The sequence below is a fragment of the Hydra vulgaris genome, chromosome 12, assembly GCF_038396675.1.
Source record: "Hydra vulgaris chromosome 12, alternate assembly HydraT2T_AEP".
NCBI lineage: Eukaryota > Metazoa > Cnidaria > Hydrozoa > Anthoathecata > Hydridae > Hydra > Hydra vulgaris.
Genome location: NC_088931.1, coordinates 45683305 through 45702500, shown reverse-complemented (window position 1 = coordinate 45702500; position 19196 = coordinate 45683305). Strand labels below are relative to the sequence as shown.

The 19196-nt window shown below is 29.7% G+C and overlaps 1 protein-coding gene across 1 annotated transcript in view; it reads right to left on the bottom strand.

Annotated features, from left to right (window-relative positions):
• Window positions 1-8213: 8213 nt before the first annotated feature.
• The window catches only part of LOC100215019 (NF-X1-type zinc finger protein NFXL1), a 96844-nt gene continuing 85861 nt past the window's right edge, over window positions 8214-19196 (bottom strand). Inside the window, exons 21-22 of the mRNA XM_065813429.1 lie at window positions 10331-10453; window positions 8214-8471 (exon numbers count right to left, since the gene is read on the bottom strand). Of these exons, the coding sequence (XP_065669501.1) occupies window positions 8289-8471; window positions 10331-10453 (306 nt within the window). The 3' untranslated portion in view covers window positions 8214-8288. The remainder of the gene's footprint in view (window positions 8472-10330; window positions 10454-19196) is intronic.

Sequence of the window (19196 nt, the reverse complement as noted above, 5' to 3'; positions counted from 1 at the left end):
TTCACATTTCGAAATTCTGATTTTTCTTTCGAAATTAATTTCGGTTTTCGAAATACACTTTTTTTTTCGAAGTTAATTTCACTTTTCGAAATTCTGATTTTTCTTTCGAAATTAATTTCGGTTTTCGAAATACACTTTTTTTTTTCGAAGTTAATTTCACTTTTCGAAATTCTGTTTTTTATTTCGAAATTAATTTCACTTTTCGAAGTTCAATTTTTTATTTCGAAATTAATTTAACATTTCGAAATTCCTTTTTTATTTCCGAAATTAATTTGACTAGTTCGATTATTTTCATAAGTTTTTATAGATTTCGATACCGTTTTAATCGAAAATTTTCGAAATTTGCAATTTCGATAATGAACCCTACTTATTACGCGCGATTTTTAAATGAATTCTTTTATTTCTAGTTATTTAAATTTTAAAAATGGATTCTAATTATCAAAACAATTTTGAATCGTTATCATTTAACTTTTTTCAATTTAACGACTTGGTGCTTGACACTAATTCAGATCCGGATCTAAACTATTTTAGTGATGTAGGAGCTTTGCGAAACAATTGTTCCTAGTTCTATAACAATGAAATAAAAGAATTTCTTTCTTGGGATCATTTAAATGTTATTTATTTTAACATTAGAAGTCTTAAAAAAAACTTTGAAAATTTGTGTAATTTAATTGAGGAAACTCTAAATACATTTAGTATAATTTGCTTAACTGAAACGTGGTGTGAATTTGATGACGCTAAATCTTATTTAAATCTCCATATTCGAGGTTTTAATATGATCCCACTAGCGCGTAAAGCAAATAAACGCGGAGGTGGTGTACTTTTTTATATAACGGAAAATTTGAGGTTTTTTATTAGGCCTGAGATGAGTATTTCTGATGACAATAAAGAAATTTTAACAATTGAACTTTTAACCAATAGTTCTAAAAACATACTTATAAGCTGCTGTTATCGCCCACCATCTGGCCATATTGAAAGTTTTAATGCATTTTTGTGTAATGATATTTAAAAAAATAGTTTTAAGGAAAAGAAACTAAATTATATAATTGGTGACGCAAATTTAAATTGTTTTGAATATCACGTTAATAACAATATTAAAAAATTTTACGATGACTTATTCGAACATGGAGCAATTCCACTAATTAACAAACCTACTAGAGTAACCTCAACTTCAGCTACCTTAACTGACAACATTATAACAACCGATATCTTTAATGAAACTCTTAAAAAAGGTATAATAAAAAGTGACGTTTCTGACCACTTCCCTATTTTTTTCTCTTTTAATATTGACAGCAAACTAATACAACAACCTAAAAAAGTCATTATCAAACGTTTTTTCACCGATGCAAATCTAGCATCGTTTAAGGATCAATTATCTTTAATAAATTGGAACCATATTAACAGTTCATTTGAAGCTAATAAAGTACATTCTTTCAAACTTTCTATGAAATATATGATGCAAATTTTCCAAAACGTGAATTTATTATAACCAATAAAAGTTTAAAGTCACCATGGGTCAATAAAAATCTTAGGAAATCCTCAAAAATAAAGCAAAAACTGTATATAAATATAATATAAGTTGTATAAGTTATTTATAAAAATTACGCTAAAATGTTTGAAAGTCAAAGAAAAAAGTTTAAAAAACGATATTACTATGATTTACTAGAAAAATATAAACATAATTCAAAATGCACATGGCAAATTATAAGTCAAATTACTGGAAATAATAAATTAAAACTATGCTCTGTGCCTAACGCTATAAAAGTTGATGGCGTATTTTTATATGAACCCAAACAAATAGCAAGAGAATTAAATAAATATTTCGTGTCTGTTGACCCTAATTTAGCCAAAAATATTCCAAATATAATTAATCCAATAAATGATTACGTGTTTCCATTAATCTCTAGTTTAGATAAATTTGAAGTATCTTCTTCAGAATTTGAAAGTGCTTTTAAAATGCTTAAAACTAATAAAGCAGTTGGTCCTGATGATATTAATTGTAATATAGTCATAGATACACGAGATACCATAAAACGTATTCTTTTTAAAGTTTTTAAATGTTCTATAAATCAAGGAATTTTCCCCGATCAACTGAAAATAGCCAAAATAAAGCTTATATTTAAAGGATGTGAACCATCAAATGTCAGTAATTACCGACCAATATCTATCCTCTCTGTTTTTTCAAAATTTTTAGATAGAATTCTGTTCAACCAAATAACTAATCATCTTGCTGTTAATAATATACTTTACAAAAATCAATACGGTTTTAAAAGAAATAACTCTACTGAACATGCAATAATTCATCTTACTCGTAGTATAACCGATTCATTCGAAAAGTCAGAGTTTACTTTAGGCGTCTTTTATAGACCTATCTAAGACTTTCGACACAACTGACTATGAAATACTGTTTAAAAAACTTGAACATTATGGTATCACCAGTAATGCTTTAAAACTACTAAAAAGCTGTTTAAAACATCGCAAACAATTTGTCTATGTCGACGGATCTTCTTCACAAGATAATCTAAATATAACCTGTGGTGTTCCACAGGGATATATATTAGGGCCCTTATTATTTCTGATTTATGTTAACAATCTCCATGAAGTCTCAAAATTAACAACTATAATGTTTGCTGATGATACAAACCTATTCCTATCTAATAATAACATCAATAAACTTTTTTATGATATGAACATTGAGCTATCAAAAATATCAGACTGGTTCAAGTCAAATAAACTTTCACTCAACATTGATAAAATTAAATGGATTTTCTTTCATCCACAGTTTAAAAAACATTTACTTCCAAGTAATATGCCTCTTCTTCATATTGATAATATTCAAATAAAAAGAGTAATTCTCACAAATTTCTTAGGTATCATTGTAGATAAAAATCATGGAAGAATCAGATCGGACATTTATGCAATAAAATTGCAAAAAGCATTGGAGTTTTATATAAAGCAAGAAGTGTTTTAAACAAACATTCATTAACTCAACTATATTACTCTTTTATATACTGTCATATTAATTATGCTAATATTGCATGGGGTAGTACCCATAAAAGTAAATTAAATCCACTTTATTGTCAGCAGAAGCATATTGCACGTCTTATAAATTTCAAAAATCGTTTTACTCACTCAAGGCCACTTTTATTTAACATGAATGTTTTAATATATATCAAGTATATGTTTATAATGTTCTTTGTTTTATGTTTAAATGTAAAACCAACTCATCTCCAGCTTCCTTTTTTGATTTATATTCTTTAAAAGAAAAAAATAAATATTCTTTAAGAAGTGATAATTTTATTAAACAACCAAAATTTCAAACAAACTTTGGTAAATTTTGCATTTCTTTTCGTGGAGCTTTTTTATGGAACCAAATAATTTTAAAAAATTTTGATTTTTCTCATGAATGGAATTATTATATGTTCAAAAGAAAACTAAAAAAAGTAATTTTCTCAATTGAAAATATTTTTATATACTTTTAATTGTACCCAGTTTTGTCATCACTCATTTATATTTTACTTTTATACAATATTGATTTAAAGTTTATGTGAGAAACTATATTTAAACACCATTATTTGAATTTTGTTAAAAGTTGCACTGACATTATTTGTACAGTAGTCATTTATTATTTATTTGTTTACTTTAATTTTTATTTTAATTCGTAATATTTGTAAATAATTTGTATCACGAACGGAAAAGTTTAAAATTTGTATTTATTAATTTTATTTATATTTACTAAGTTCAAAGTTCTTTAACAGCGGTTCTCGGTGACAAGACCTGTATGGTCTTTTTTGAGTTCCCGCGTTCTTTATCTTTATTCTTTATTTTTATTTATTTATTTTTAACGATTTCTTTGCATGTAATTTTTCTTATTGATATGTTTGTAAATATTGTGTTAAATATTGTAATAAAGAACAAAAAAAAATACAAAAAAACTTATTATTAATTAAATAAATTGGAGTTGTTTCATGGTCAGAAGTAGGTCCGCGTCATTTTTACATGCAAAAAAAACTTTTTACCAATTTTGTATTTTTTGGATAAACACGATTGCCAAACCTAAAACTTGCAACTAAAAGCTTCACGTCGGTACCACATGTTGTTTTGAGTTAATGCTTCTTCCCAAACTCTGCGACTCTTCCCAAACTCTGCCACTCTTTTTGTACCTCTTATCTTTGGTTTTTTTGCTTGGTGAGTCTCGTATGAAGTTTCACTGAAGTAAATTTTGCGTTTCTTTAATTGTTTTGACTTTTTGGCCTCATTGTTTTGCTTCAGTTTCTCCAGCACCTCAGATGTAGTTAGACACTGGCCTTCAATACCCGGAATGTTGACTGTTTTGGGTTTTTTTTGTGTCAACATTGTGGCGCTATAAAACAGTTTTCGAATTTCCTTCGAGTATTTCTGTGAAGTGTTGCATTATTTGACACGTTTGAGCAGTGTCGCTAGTGTTGTTGTTAAATTTTGAAGTTGGATTGTTGGAGTTTGATGCTGACTGATCTTAGATGATAATATAGGCTGGGATAAAGATAACGAAGAGGGCTCGGTTGAGGATGATAAAGCAGACTCGGATGAAGATAATGAAGAAGACTGCGATAGTACTTGAAATGTTTAAGCAATTTGTAATTTTGTTGACCAACTTTGCTAATGTCAAGTGGAAACAAACCAGTATTTTGAAATCCAGAGATTATTTGTCTTTGTGTAAATGTGTAAAAACCAGTATTTTGAAATCCAGCGATTATTTGTGTTTGTGTAATTGTGTAAAAACCCGAGCTAAAAAATTTTGCTTTTAGTTAAAATAAAAATTTCTTTTGTTAAGTTGTTGAAATTTGTAGTTGCATAAAATTCTGTAAGTAAATTGCACCAAACTTGTTTAACGTGACAATACCTTAGACGTTCCACATACTTCAATCGTTAGACCTACGTTTAACGATTGAAGTATGTGGGACGAATGATGTTATTTGATAATAACATCATTTTTTACTAGCTGGATAAAGCATATTAGTGCAGAGTGTATCAATTTTTTTTTTTGTAAATTTTAAAATCATGGGATGTTAGTTTGGTGAAAGATTATTGGGAATTCTAAATCTGCAAAAAAAAAAAAAAGAAAAAAAAGATGGCTTGTTGGGGCACCTGCTATAAATGGGAAAATGACTAAAATATAACAATTTAAAGGGGAAAAACTATAGCTAAAATTTTAAGTGAAGTTTTTAGAAAATTATAAAATTAAAATTTCATTCATTTATCTGCATGGATAACGATGATTTTTTCGTTCAAAATTATAGCTAAAACTTTCTTTGTAATTTTTTTTTTTTAAATTTACTATTTATTAGGTCGAATTAAAAGAAAAAAAATCATATTTGGTTGAAAAATGATTTTTTCAAAAAATTATATTTGGTTATGATCACATGTGAATTATTAGAAAAACTAAGCAGTTTTTTTTATTTTTAGACAGGGAAATTTTACTTTGCCTGTTTTTAAAATAGAGTTCAATTTTGCGGAGAACTTTATGAGGGTTACGAAGAGGGAAAAATAAAAGATCCAAAACGGTCTTGCTTTGATGTTACACCTTTTTTTTAAAGTAAAAATAATCAAAATACGACTAACGAAGAATAACAATTTTAATTTAAAATAATACTTGTTTGGTTAAATTAGTTTAATAATGAATATATGCTGAATTTTAGGAAAGAAATTTCTATTTATATTTTAGTATGATGAATTTAACTAAAGCTTAGTTATGAAAATTATCCAACCAAATATTAATTAAACGTGTTAAAAAAGTTCTTTTAAAACATATACAATAATACTAATCATGGCCGACGACAGCCCTGCTAATAATAACACAAAATATTTAGTGAAGTACTAAACCTAACCCTTATAAGAGCTTTTCTAATATTATTAGAGAAGCTATTCTTACTTCATCAATCATTTTGTGAACTCCAACTTATTATCGAAGTGAACATTAGTTAACAGACGAAAAAAAAATATTTATCAATTATTTTTTACAAGCAATGTAAGAACATAAGCCGTTAGATGTTCGCCATTTTCTGTCTTTCTTGAAGCTCGTAGAAGTTACGATAGGGTCCGACCTTATTAGAAGGTGTTTGAACTGATTTCTCATCACAATAACTCTTGAAATTTTTGCACTGTAATTTAATCGAGCTTAGTGAATTTCTGTTTAAAGCTTCTTGTAACTCTTCTGAATAAAATCAGATAAGCAGTTCCAATCTTTTTGAAATCTGAGTCTCATGTTCCAGGAGTTTGTGTACAGTTGAAGGTATTATATACAAAGAATACTTCTCTACTATCAAATTTGCAGTTTCACCCCGTTATTGCATTCCACTTAGAAGATGCAAGACGCCATTTGAAGAAAGTTTTAACATTAAAACTAATTTAAATCAACACGTTTAACTTTATAGACAGCACACACACACACGCACACACACACACACACACACATGTATATATAAGTGTCGTGAAAAATACTGTTTCAATAAAGAAAAAAAAGTACAATCCTTGCTAAAAACAAAATTTTAAAAACAACAAATTTTGCAAACACAATTATTACCATACTAGACTTTTTGCGGACATGGCCTCGTTATCTAGAGTATTCCAGAGCGAGGTGGAAGGTTTTCTCCTCTATGAAAGAGAAACTAATCGCTGGCAAATCTAAGAACCATTCTTGTGTGTTAGAGCTTTCGAGAAAAAGAAAGGAGTAAATATAGCCAAGCTTATCATTGATGTGATTGCAAGGCTTGGTTTAGATATTCAAAACTGTCTGGGTCAGGGATACAATAATGGATTCAATGTTTCATGTGCTTACAAGGGAGCTTAAGCCTAAATATGGCAAAACAGTTAGGAAGCTCTGTATGTTCATTGTAGCACTCTCAGTCTGAATTTGGCTGGTGTGCACCCAGTTGAATAAGCCATTGAAATCAAAGTATTCTTTGGAAATGTCGAATCTTTGTATGTATTTTTTAGTGCAAGTCTTGCTGAAGTAAGATCCTCACTGAAGCTACTGGATATAACTGCATAGACTTTCTATGACAAGATGGAGCTCTCGTACCGACGCAATCAAACCACTTTCCAAGAGGCCGAGAGAAATGTTGGCAGCTCTTAAACATGCCATGGAAAACCTGGATCTGACCAGTGAGCATGTCAACCAGGCAAGAGCTTTAAAAAATAGATATAATTTTTTGAATTTGTATTGTTAATGACAATTTGGTACAAAACCCTTACTGTTGTTAACGACGTTGGTCATTTTTTACAATCTGAAGTGACTACGATTGATGACGAGCAACGTTAATTGAACAGCTGCTGTTTTAAACGGGTTAGGGGATTTTGATTGCAAATTTTACAAGCTATAGCTAGACTGTTTGGATTCAAAACTGAACTCGCTACTGAAAAAAACGTAAATTGAAACGCTTTCACGATGAGGCATTAAACACAACCCCTGGGTTATGTTTAATGCTTCATCTAGCCGAAAACCGTGCAAAAGCTGATGTCGAGTGTAAAACGCAAAGTGCGTTCTCACGTACAATACTTTACAAACTTTTTTAAGCGAAATTTAAGAATATTAATATATGTACTTTCAAAATATATAAAACATTCAATATCGAAATACAGATTTTTTCTGGTACATGTCTTATTGGTTTTAAAACTAATATTTTGATTCATATATCAGTTTTGGTTAATGAACTGTTTCCCAATCCAGAGAATTAATAGTAACGCAGAAATATAATGCTATATCAGAAATAGATAATTGCTGCGTTCGCAAAAATTTAAACTTAGTAATTTCTTGGTTTAAAATAAGTGAATTTTCGAATAGTTGCCAAAATAAGAATTTTTAATTTATTCTATTTCCAAATTTTTTATACTAAAATAGATTTCAGTATCTATTTAAATGTTAGATCTAATAATAGACGCTTGGTCCTTATAATAGATGAAGAATAATCTATTATTAGGACCAAGAGTCTACCTATAATCTCGAAATCAATTTACTCGGATTTAGCACCTTTTGAAAACTCACTCATCACTTAATTGGTGTAGAGTGCGTCAGACACTCTACAAGTACAAGAAAACTTTTAGAGCACACGAACTTTGTGCGTATACAAAAAGTCTATAGCTTTACTTAGACGTTTAAAAATTTAACTTTATCGGCTTTATAAGCTGTTTGAACGTAATTGCTACGTATTTTAAAACAATAAAAAGTAAAAGTACAATGATAAATCTTTAAATTCATTATTCATAATAAAAAGGACTTCAATTTTATAACTTGTAAAAATTACATAAAATTATAAGATACCTAATAGCCAAACAATGAGACTAACGAATATACTAATGATTAAAATTAACAATGCTTTGCATAAATATGCATGCTCTACGAAAAAAGTTTTTTCAGCATTATAACAAACACGGTTTTGTTGTTTATGGATACGTCTGCGCCCTTTCTTCCGATTTTCGTATATCAATTCATTCTTAAAAAAAAAAATAATAATAATAAAAAAAAACCAAAATAATAAAATATTCTAAAAAATAATTTTAGATTCTTTATCTCCGTCTTATTTTCTCATTATTTTAAAAATCTTTTATTTATTTATAAATACTTCATCGTTTTCCATATTTTTCCTATATAACGTTTTTAAATAATTATTTCACATTTCTGTTAAGTAACACGAACTCGATATCCTTCTAGACGCACTGTATAGTAAGGTGTTTAGCCTTATTTTCTGCGATGAACTGTTTTGAAAAAAAAATCTAATTTCATTCACGTACTTCTCCTAGTCAAAAAGTTTTATAGGATCCCATAGCACATTTCAAAGCACAATCAGATTAAATATAATTATCTGAATTGTAATCAATCGTTATCATTCGTTATTGTTCTGAAATCAGGAGGAAAAAACTAAAAGATTTATAAGTAAACAAAGCTGTTTTTAAATTTATTCATTTTATCATCCGTGTTAGTTATTTTTTTCTGTGTATACACCAAATTAAGAGGTTGTTGGTTTACATTAGAAATTATTGTTTTACATAACAATGCATAGTACAAGATACTAAAATTTTGAAACTTTAAGGAATTGTATCTAAGTTAAATTTGATGTTTTTTGAAGACTTGTTTAACTTTTACTATATATTTATATCTATATATAGTCCACTAAATCAAAAAACTTCTTTTGAGTATATATCACACTTTATCCAATTTTACACAGCTTTTCATTTTTGAAAGAACTTCTCTCTGTAATGTTTTCATTCAAATATATGCAAACAGTTTCAATTAAAAACAGAAAACTTATTGCAATTTAAAAATACAGAAAATTTCTTCAGTAACTATCAAAATCAGATACAGAGTCATTCAGTTCAGTATCTACATCATCTTTTATTAACAACTCTGTAACTGTTTTCATTTGATACAAAAATTGAGATTTCTTCAGAACTTTTATATGATCATATATCTTATCACATATTAGCAAATTTATCATTTTAAGATTACTTAAGAGAATTCGTTTAAAGATTAATTAAGAGAATTCATTTTAAGATTACTTAAAAGAATTCATTTTAAGATTACTTAAGAGAATTCGCTTTAAGATTACTTAAGAGAATTCGTTTTAAGATTACTTAAGAGAATTCGTTTTAAGATTACTTAAGAGAATTCGCTTTAAGATTACTTAAGAGAATTCGTTTTAAGATTACTTAAGAGAATTTATTTTAAGATTACTTAAGATAATTTGTTTTAAGATTACTTAAGAGAATTCTTAATAAAAGTTTTTTGTAAAGTTATTACTTTATTAACTTATTAACTTTTAAAAAGTTAAAGAGTTAAAGTTAAAAATTTAAACTTAAAAAGGAGTAAATTATGGTTATATATTGGGGACTGGCCCCAATATAAAACCATAATTTACTCCTGCTTTCAACAAAAGTGCCTTCGCCTTCCAAATATATCTTTTCATTTATGGCGCTGATGCCAGGCGGATAAAAAATTGTTGATAAAATGTGTTTTAAAGAGCGTGAAAAAACAAAAAAATAAAAATAAAACAATTTAAAAGTGCTATAAGTACTCAATAGTTTTTTTACTTGTTGGATATTTGAAATGCAAGATAATTGCGAAAATTAGCATAATGTTATAAAATAATAGTAATCCATAATGTAACAACATGATAGTAATGTTTTAACAACATGATAGTAATACATAACTATAAATGCTAAGAAACTGAAAAATTATAATTAAAAATTTAAAAATTTTAAATTTAAGTTTTGATTTAAAGTGTAACAGTAATGCGTTCTGAAAAATAAAGTGCAAAAATGCAGTACAAAAATTGAAGTATTTGATAATTTTTACCTCATCTTTCTGAATTTGAGCACTATTCACTAAGCTTGTAACTTCTTGTTTTTTCTTTGCATTAATACACTGCTCATCACATTCTAACTCAGCAACATAAAATGCTTCTCGACAAGGCAAAGCCTAATGAAAAAAGAGATTTCTATATGTGTGTGTGTGTGTGTGTGTGTGTGTGTGTGTGTGTGTGTGTGTGTGTGTGTGTGTGTGTGTGTGTGTGTGTGTGTGTGTGTGTGTGTGTGTGTGTGTATCCATGAGTGTTATACTTGTGTTACTAAAAACGTAGTTTTTATAAACAATACTATAAATTTATTTGGTAAGGAACTTAATTTAGACAAGAAATATTAATTTTAATAGATATCCAGAGGAATGATCTGCTAATGGAAATCTTATTCTAAAAAGAGGATGTTAACAGTTTGTGTCAATTATTGCAAGCATGTTAATTGTTTACATACTAACATACTCAAATCTTATTATGAAACAAAAAAAAAAAACTCAAAGACACTTTTTAATTCTTTATTTTTTACCAACTTGTAGATTCCTCTTGAAATCAAACAATTGTAGGAAGCAAATGAGGCTTCTTCTTGGAGGAACAAAAAAAAAAACAACTCTTGCCATTGGGAAAACATTTTCCTTTTCTAAAAATATTGTTTCTTCTTTCAATGTAGACTATTGGTTACAAACGCACATAATAACTATTTATAATATTGTTTAACCCTATGCTTTAGTATGATTAAATGTTTTTTTTTTTTTAGAATATAATGTTATCAGTTGTAGGAACTTTCTAGTAAACTACAAATTTCCAACATTAAATGATTGTTTGGAGCAATACCTTGATTGGCAACAAGACAAAATACTAGTTTATGAAAATAGTCAACATAATTTATAAATGTATAATTTATAAACTCTATAAACTTTTAGATACTGCTTTTTGCAAATGCAGAATTGCTGACTGCAGTGAGGATGATGCCCCTTTGCAAAGAATCTTATAATAACTGTGCTTATTACCTTTGCAAATGTGACTTAAATTTAAGAATTCCACAAAAACTCAGAGAGAAAAACAAGACAATGTTTCATGTGTGCAAAAATTTGGTCTGGATGTTAAAAATCTGCCAAACCAAGGTTAAAAAGGCAAGGAAACTGTTTTTTGTGTCAAAGTGCATGCTACTAAAGTAATCCAGTTTAGACTGTTTTTTAGAGAAATTTAAAGAAAAATTTAGACTGTTTTTTAGAGAAATTTAGAGAAAAATTTAGACTGTGAAAAAATTAGACTGAAATTTAGAGAAAAATTGTGAAAAAAACTGGAATTTTTGTTGGTAGTTAAATTAAAACTTTAATTTTTACGCATAAGACCACAGGCACCTCCAGATAAGACCCTAGGCACCTCCAGATAAGACCACAGGCACCTCCAGAAAAAAGAAATCAAACAAAACCATATAACTGTGACAGGTTAACCTAGTTTACTACTTTACCCATTATACTTCAGAGCCTAATTCAGAAATTTCTAAATTAGCCAAGCAATGGGCTATTGAATTATCTAACATGTTAAAAGAAAGATTTTAATCTCTAATTAATTGACAGTGATACTAGAGGGTGTTTTTTTAAGCCCGATAAAACGTGAAATTGTAAAAAATAGCAAAAAAATTATACTGAAACCATTATATTTTATTTTATTTAAAAATTCAGTACATAGCATTACCATTTGAAAAGGATTTTGGACATATGAGCACCACTGCTGTTCCTGACAAAGCTTATTCTTGAGCACTGCTAGCCATACGTCACGAATAACATGAACAATACTGGCCTCCAAGGTATTAATTGTTGCTGTAAAGCCATTAAGCCAAAAATGAGCCTCATTGCTGAACACAACTTGGCAATAAAAAAGGGTCAGTTTCTAACTACTCTAAAGCCAAATTGGTGAAAGAATAACACATATAATGATCTCATGGTTTTAATTCCTGCACCAGTTGGATCTTATATGGTTATAAATCAAGATCTTTGCGCAAAACTTTCCATATAATGAACAGACAGCCCCAATATCTACAACGGAAGAGGAATCAATAAACTTGTAACTTCTTTCACACTTTTGTTTACAGAGGCAATATTTTTTCAGTTCACACATTCTTTTGAAGTGATAATGTTACTCCATCCTCTAGAGAGTATGTGGTACAAAATCTATGCACTGTTTGACAGATCGGTTTTTCAGATGGACAATTATAGTCTCTTGTTTACCAGTAAGAGTTTTATTAAGTAAATAAACACTGACAGTTTAGTCACATGGAAGTATTTGAATGCAATATTGAAAGTCAAAATTGATTGTAAAGTAGGAGCTCTTAAATGTAGTAGATTGTCTCACAGTTGATGGCTTGTGGTACAAGATGCTTGCTTCTCTATATGACCAAACATGTAATCTTAAGACTGATTAACTCATGTTTATAACACAATAAGATTAACACATCATGAACCTGAGAGCATAGAAATCTTAAGACTGACTACAACTTGGGTTGAACAACAACACATGTTTAACTTCCAATACTCTTTGGAATTTAAATAAAGCATGCCAAAGGTTTATCTTCCAATATTCTTTGAGATTTAAATAAAGAATAACTTTAAATATGGTTCTGATCATTTTGTAAAGTTATTTTGACTTTGAAAGAAGCAAGATGACAGAATTAAAAAAATCTTACCTAACCTAACCCTACCTTACCTTACCTAAAAAGTGTGTATTATGGTGGGGTGGGGTAGGGGTTGACACAATCCTTGCCTTTTTGTTAAACTTTACAAAACCTTGTGATGCATAATCATAAGGTTTTGTTTCAATTTTTTAGCAGCAGCATTAAATTCAATATTAAAAATAATCAATTTTTAAATACTCTCCAAAAATTTTCAAGCTTGCACTCTTCAGGACAATTTGGAGGATTCGCATATTTAGCAACAATTTTCACATTATTATCTTTGCACCACTGTAGAACTTTTTTAGAAAGAAAGCATTTTCTTTTTAAAAAAGTTCTACAGTGAAGCAGCAAGATCTGGCCAAAAAAGACATTGGTATTTGTATTTTCTCATAAATGGCAAAAGTCTTTTTTAGGGGCATTCTTTAATGTATTTCTTGCTACTGAACTAAAAATCAACTTTACCTTTTTGGATTTATGGAAAGATTTCTTTCTTCCACTTCCTTCGAAGCTTTGAGTAGTCTTAAACTTATTTATAACATCTATGACTGTAGATTTTGGGACATGTGTACGTTAAGCAATTAAGGATATGAAGTCAGTATATTTTTGCAAAAAAAAAATCACAACTTTTTTACTCACATCAATTTGTTTCCGAAACATTTTGCAAATCATTGATTTGTAAACAAAAGTATATCAACATAATTAAAGATAAGGAAGTAATGTTTAATTTAAAAAAAAAAGAAATAAAAAGCATTTGTGGTTTTAGAGAAATCTCAATTTAAAGTTGACCGGACTTTTTTGTATCCACCCGATAATCAAACAATATGCCTTAGTGGCCAAAGCGGTAAGGTCGCAGCTTTCTAAAGTAAAATGCCGTGGTTAAAATCTTTGCGTATCCCCCCCCCCCCCTTTCTTTTTTTTTTCAAAATCTTTTTCAATTTTTTGAAATAAAAATTAAAACATTTTTGAAGTTCTACAGATGTTTTTACTTGTATGAAATTTTAATTTTATTTAAAAATTGCATTGCTGCAAAATCTCATTAATTTTAATTTAAAGTGTTTATTTGCTGTTTTATAAAGTTATCATTGCATTCCGCCTTAAGTTTTTTAAATACGTTTAAAATTGGCAGTTTAGTGTGTCTCAGTGGCCTAAGTAGTTAACTTGCTGTGCTTCTGAAGTGCAACGCAAGGGTTCAAATCATATTGCTTGCATATTAATTTTTTAAAATCTTTTCCAACTTTCTAAAATACAAATTAAAACATTTTTAAAGTTCTATTGTTGATATAATAAACTATAACAAACAAAAGAGAGTTTATAAAAAGCTTAAAACCCCAATAAACAACAAAACAGTGGTAGAATTTTTTGCGCTTACATTGCGAAAGAGATACTTAAGTTATTAACGTGCTTGGGTAATTAGTCAAGTTTATGCACTCAACATCATTACAGAGACAACCTTTTTTATAGGAAAAAGGATTTAACATTCAAACTTTTTTTTTCCTCAAAATTAAATAACGGGATGAGGTTCCTAATAAACTGCGGATGGTCTGGAAAAAAATTTAATCAAAACTTAATAGAAAATTAATAAAGAAAAAAAAATTTATAAGTCTGCACCCGTTTTTTTAAAGAAGTTTTCGATATTAAAATAAGAAGTTATAAAGCATTGAACATTATTTATTACTTTAAAACAAAGATTTGACAGATTTTTAATTTCTACCACTAAATAACAGTTTGCCCAACAACTACCAAAGCGCTTAAAATTTTTTATATGTTATAAATTATTTTTTTATTCATAACTTTAAAAGGTAGACAATATGTATAGTTTTTCTACCACCGACTAAGAAATATTGAAGTAAGGTATAAGTATTTTTAGTCCCTGTGTAATAAGATTAAATTATATACAATTTCACAACCCAGAGGTAATCTACTGTCATAGGGTGGTAGCCCTCCTATCAAAAAATTTGAAGTGGTGTAATTAATTAGAAAGCAATATGGTTAATAAAATTGATGCCAATGGTTACTCAGCTGTTAAAAGCATAGCGCCATCACCCACCTTGATATCTGGATAATGGAGGTCATGAACATCATTTCAGAACAGAAAGCAACTATCTACTTGCAAGCCAACCAAATCAAAAAACTTGAACAAAAAGTAGCAGTTATAGAAAATAATGTCAACTCTTAATCAGTCACCCAAGTAAGTTCAAATGAGCCTTCCTGGAGTAGTATTGTCAGAAACAAGCCAAACGCATCGCCACAAATTGCTCAAGTTCTAGTTGAACTAAAACAAGCAGTTAAGTGTGAGAAAAATATAATATTTGGTGTCCCTGAACCAGCCTATGCTGCAGATGTTGCCCAAGCACCGCCAGTAACATTACACTGCACACAGAGATCCTAACAGTACTAGGCCTCACTAATAACGATGTTAGTTTTTCCAAGCGCTTAAACACAAAAAAATTATCATATAAAATAATTTTAATTAATAAAAATAAAAAAAAGTCTATGCGGTCTTTGCATAGTATCAACTATGCAAAGACCGCAACACTCGTAATGATAAACTTCAAATTGATAACCCTAAGGGGCCCTTTCACTGGGGCATCTGCAATAGAGCAACCGCCAAGAGTCACGGTGCCCTCACTCCTTGCTCCACATCAACCAAATAGCTCACCAACCAACACCAATTGCTTACCAAAGATTAAGATCTTCAATGAGTTTCTCACAGATACCATAATTGATTTTGCCTGCCTAACTGAAACGTGGCTAAGCTCTGCTGATAAGCAAGTTATTCTCTCTCAAGTCATTAGTAATTACACTTACATAAGCACTGAACGTCAGGATCACATAGATGGTGGCACTATTATACTTATAAACAAAAAATATTCAGATAAAACAGAACAAATAAAACCAACAGCCAACTCCCCAACTAATTCAGTACCTGAACAAGAAATCGAACTAACTATCGCTCAAGTGTACCCAAAATACCTGCCTCGAGGATACTCCTCTTGTCTAATAACATGGGCCTATATCCCGGTTTGGTCTAAAAATATACAACATGAAGCATCATATCAACTTACACAACCAGCAATAACTCCCTGCATAATCGGTAACAAACCACTTATAATTCAAGCAGGAGATCTAAATGGTTGCCCTACTGACTTTACTTACCGTTCTCACCAGCTTATTCAACTTAATTCATAACCTACTAGAAAATCAGCAATTCTTGACATCATCTTATAATTCTATACTCTATGCTCAAGACATCTGCCAACCATTGAGAACTACGAATCTTGTCAACCCTTTATTCTTCTGGTCACTATTTTGAGTGGAAAGTACTTGTAAATCGAGTCATCAAACTAATCACCAAAAGAAAATGTATTTATAACCGATGCTTCCCCTCCGGTAAAACAAATTTTTGGCGAGAAGTCAAGCTTGCCAATAAAGGATATACACTCATACTATCTGAGACATTAGCACACCAATTGAACGATCATTTCCAAAATGTTTGGTGCAATAAGAAACAACCTAACCTCTTGTTTTTCATCAACCGTCAAGCAGACCTACCTATTACTCCCATTTTTACCATTAATAACATTCTCAACCAACTCAGCAAACTAAAGAAAGGATCATCAGGACCTGACAATCTCTCCCCAATTTTACTCAAATCTGCTGGATTAGAAATTGCCCTATCAATCTATATTCTGTTTAACTGACTCTTAGAAAACAGTTAACTCCCTGATCAGTGGAAATCAGCGAATATAACACCAATTTCTAAAATCTCAAACCCGCTATCTTCCAATGACAAATTATGCAAAGTTTTTGAATGCATTGTCATTTTTCAATTCATCGCCCATCACACCAAGCACATCTAGGTCTCAAACAAACAGTTCGGTTTCCTTCCAGGCCATAGTACAATAGACGCTATTATTCAAGTTATAAAGGATTGGAGTCATGCTAAAGATAATAATAAACCAACTTTTGCAATATTCTTCAATTTTCAAAAACATTTGATCATGTTGATCATGACAAGAATATTCTACCTAACTGGCTCACATGGATCGCAGCTTACTTATCTAATCGTCGCCAAAGAGTAAAAACAAGTGATTACACCACTGACTGGAAATATATACAAGCCGGAGTACTTCAGGGTAATTCTCTAAGCCCAATCTGTTCATTCTCTTTATTTCGGATATAAATACCTACCTCCCATCTGAAACTGTTCTCAAAAAATATAATGACGACATCCTGACCTACATTATCTGCAATAAAATTCCTGCTAATTTACCTCAATCCATTGCTGATGGTGCCGCACATTGGTCTGTGGCCAATGGAATGAAACTCAACAGCTCAAAATGTAGTTATTAGCACCAGGCATTGATTAGTTTAATCAATGCCTGGTGCTCCAACGCTCATGCTCTACCATCTCCCATACTCAAAAAACTGAACTTGAAATTGTATGCAGCTATGGAATCCTGCTCAAAGATAATGTTGATTGGGATGAACAATAGATAAAAGTACACAACACTATAAAATCAGCCATTTCTACTTAAGTGCCTTAAGCAAATTGGACTCACTCAACCCAACCTTCAACAAGTCTACTGATCCTACGCTATTAGCCACATGATTTATAGTGCCCCAGTTCTTACCTCTTGCAGTCTTGCCGCAAAAAAAGAGATACAACATTTCCACCAAAATGCCTTACACATCATCAGAGTTGATGCAAACAACTCGAGTCTTTCAATATTTGTTTTGACATTGAAGAATTACTAGACAAGACCTGTATTAATATCCTTAAAAAGATCCTTGCAGACACAAGCCATCCGATAACCACTAAATTACCTCGCACCAATAGCAGAAACCCCAACAAATCCCTGTTTGCTCTAAATACTGCAATCACAACTACCTATCAGCAATCCTTTATTCAAAAATACCTATGTATTCTTTGTGATGGTGTCAGTGACCTTTTACTCATATTTAACTTTTACTCATATTAAACAATAGATAAAATTGTTCAATTCATTATTTGTAATGCTAATCACTTTTAAATAAAGATTTATAAAATAAAATAAAAAATAAAAAAAGTATATAACTGTTTGGTGTAGAATAGACTTACCAAGACCCGTATTTTACGGATCAAGAATGCTAGTATTATTATTATTATAATAGTTATGGTGAAGCTGGTAGTGTGGTAGCAAGTGTGAATTGCACACTTTGACAGCCTTATCAAATATCAATGAAAGACAATTTTCATAAATGTGTGTGATATGTCACTTATGTATTGTATCATTTGTTTAAATTCCTTCAAAGAATTTTCATTAACAGCTTCTTTCAACAAAGAATTCAATAATGGTGCAACTCTATTTGTTGAAAAGTTATGTCTGATTGCATTGCTAATAATTTTCCTGTTGTATCTAAACTTGTGACCTCTGGTGTTTAAATTTTTAAATAATGGTGGATTAAAAAGTTCAATTTTTTCTATTTTTTTAAACATTTTGTACATTTGAATAATGCCTCCTTTGGATCTTCTTTGCTCCTGGGTTGTTAAATTAAGTTTGACAAGACAATCTTTATATGCTAAGTTTTTAGATCGGGAACTATTTTAGTTGCTGGTCTTTGAACTTTTTCTAAATTACAAATGTCTCCTTTTATATTTGAAGACTATTCTGTGGCAACAAATTCAGTATGTGGTTGTACTAATACTTCAAATAATATATTCATTAAATTAACGCTATGTGCAAAAGTTTTTTTTATTTGTCCTAAAATTGAATTTGCTTTCAAAGTAGATGATATAATTTGTTGTTTCCACTTAAGATCATTTAAAAATTTCAAGTCTGTCACTTGAACTGTTTTTTCAACTTCTCTGCCATTTATTAAGTATAACTTTTGTTTTTTGTTTCGTAATACATAACTAGGCATTAGTCAAAATGAAAAGAAATTAACCATTTTTGACCCAATGACAGCATTATCCAAGTTAGCTAGAACTGTTTCTACTTTTTCTTTATTTTCAACTGTTGATAAAATCTTTTTATCATCAGCATAAAGTTTTGTTACATTTTGAAGGCAAACAAGCAAATCAATAATAAATATAAAAAATAACAACAGTCTGAGCACAGATCCCTGAGATGCACCATTTAAAAAATTTTTCCATGTAGAGAAAATATCACCTTGTTTGACTTGTTGACGCTTGTTACTTATAAACTCTTTTA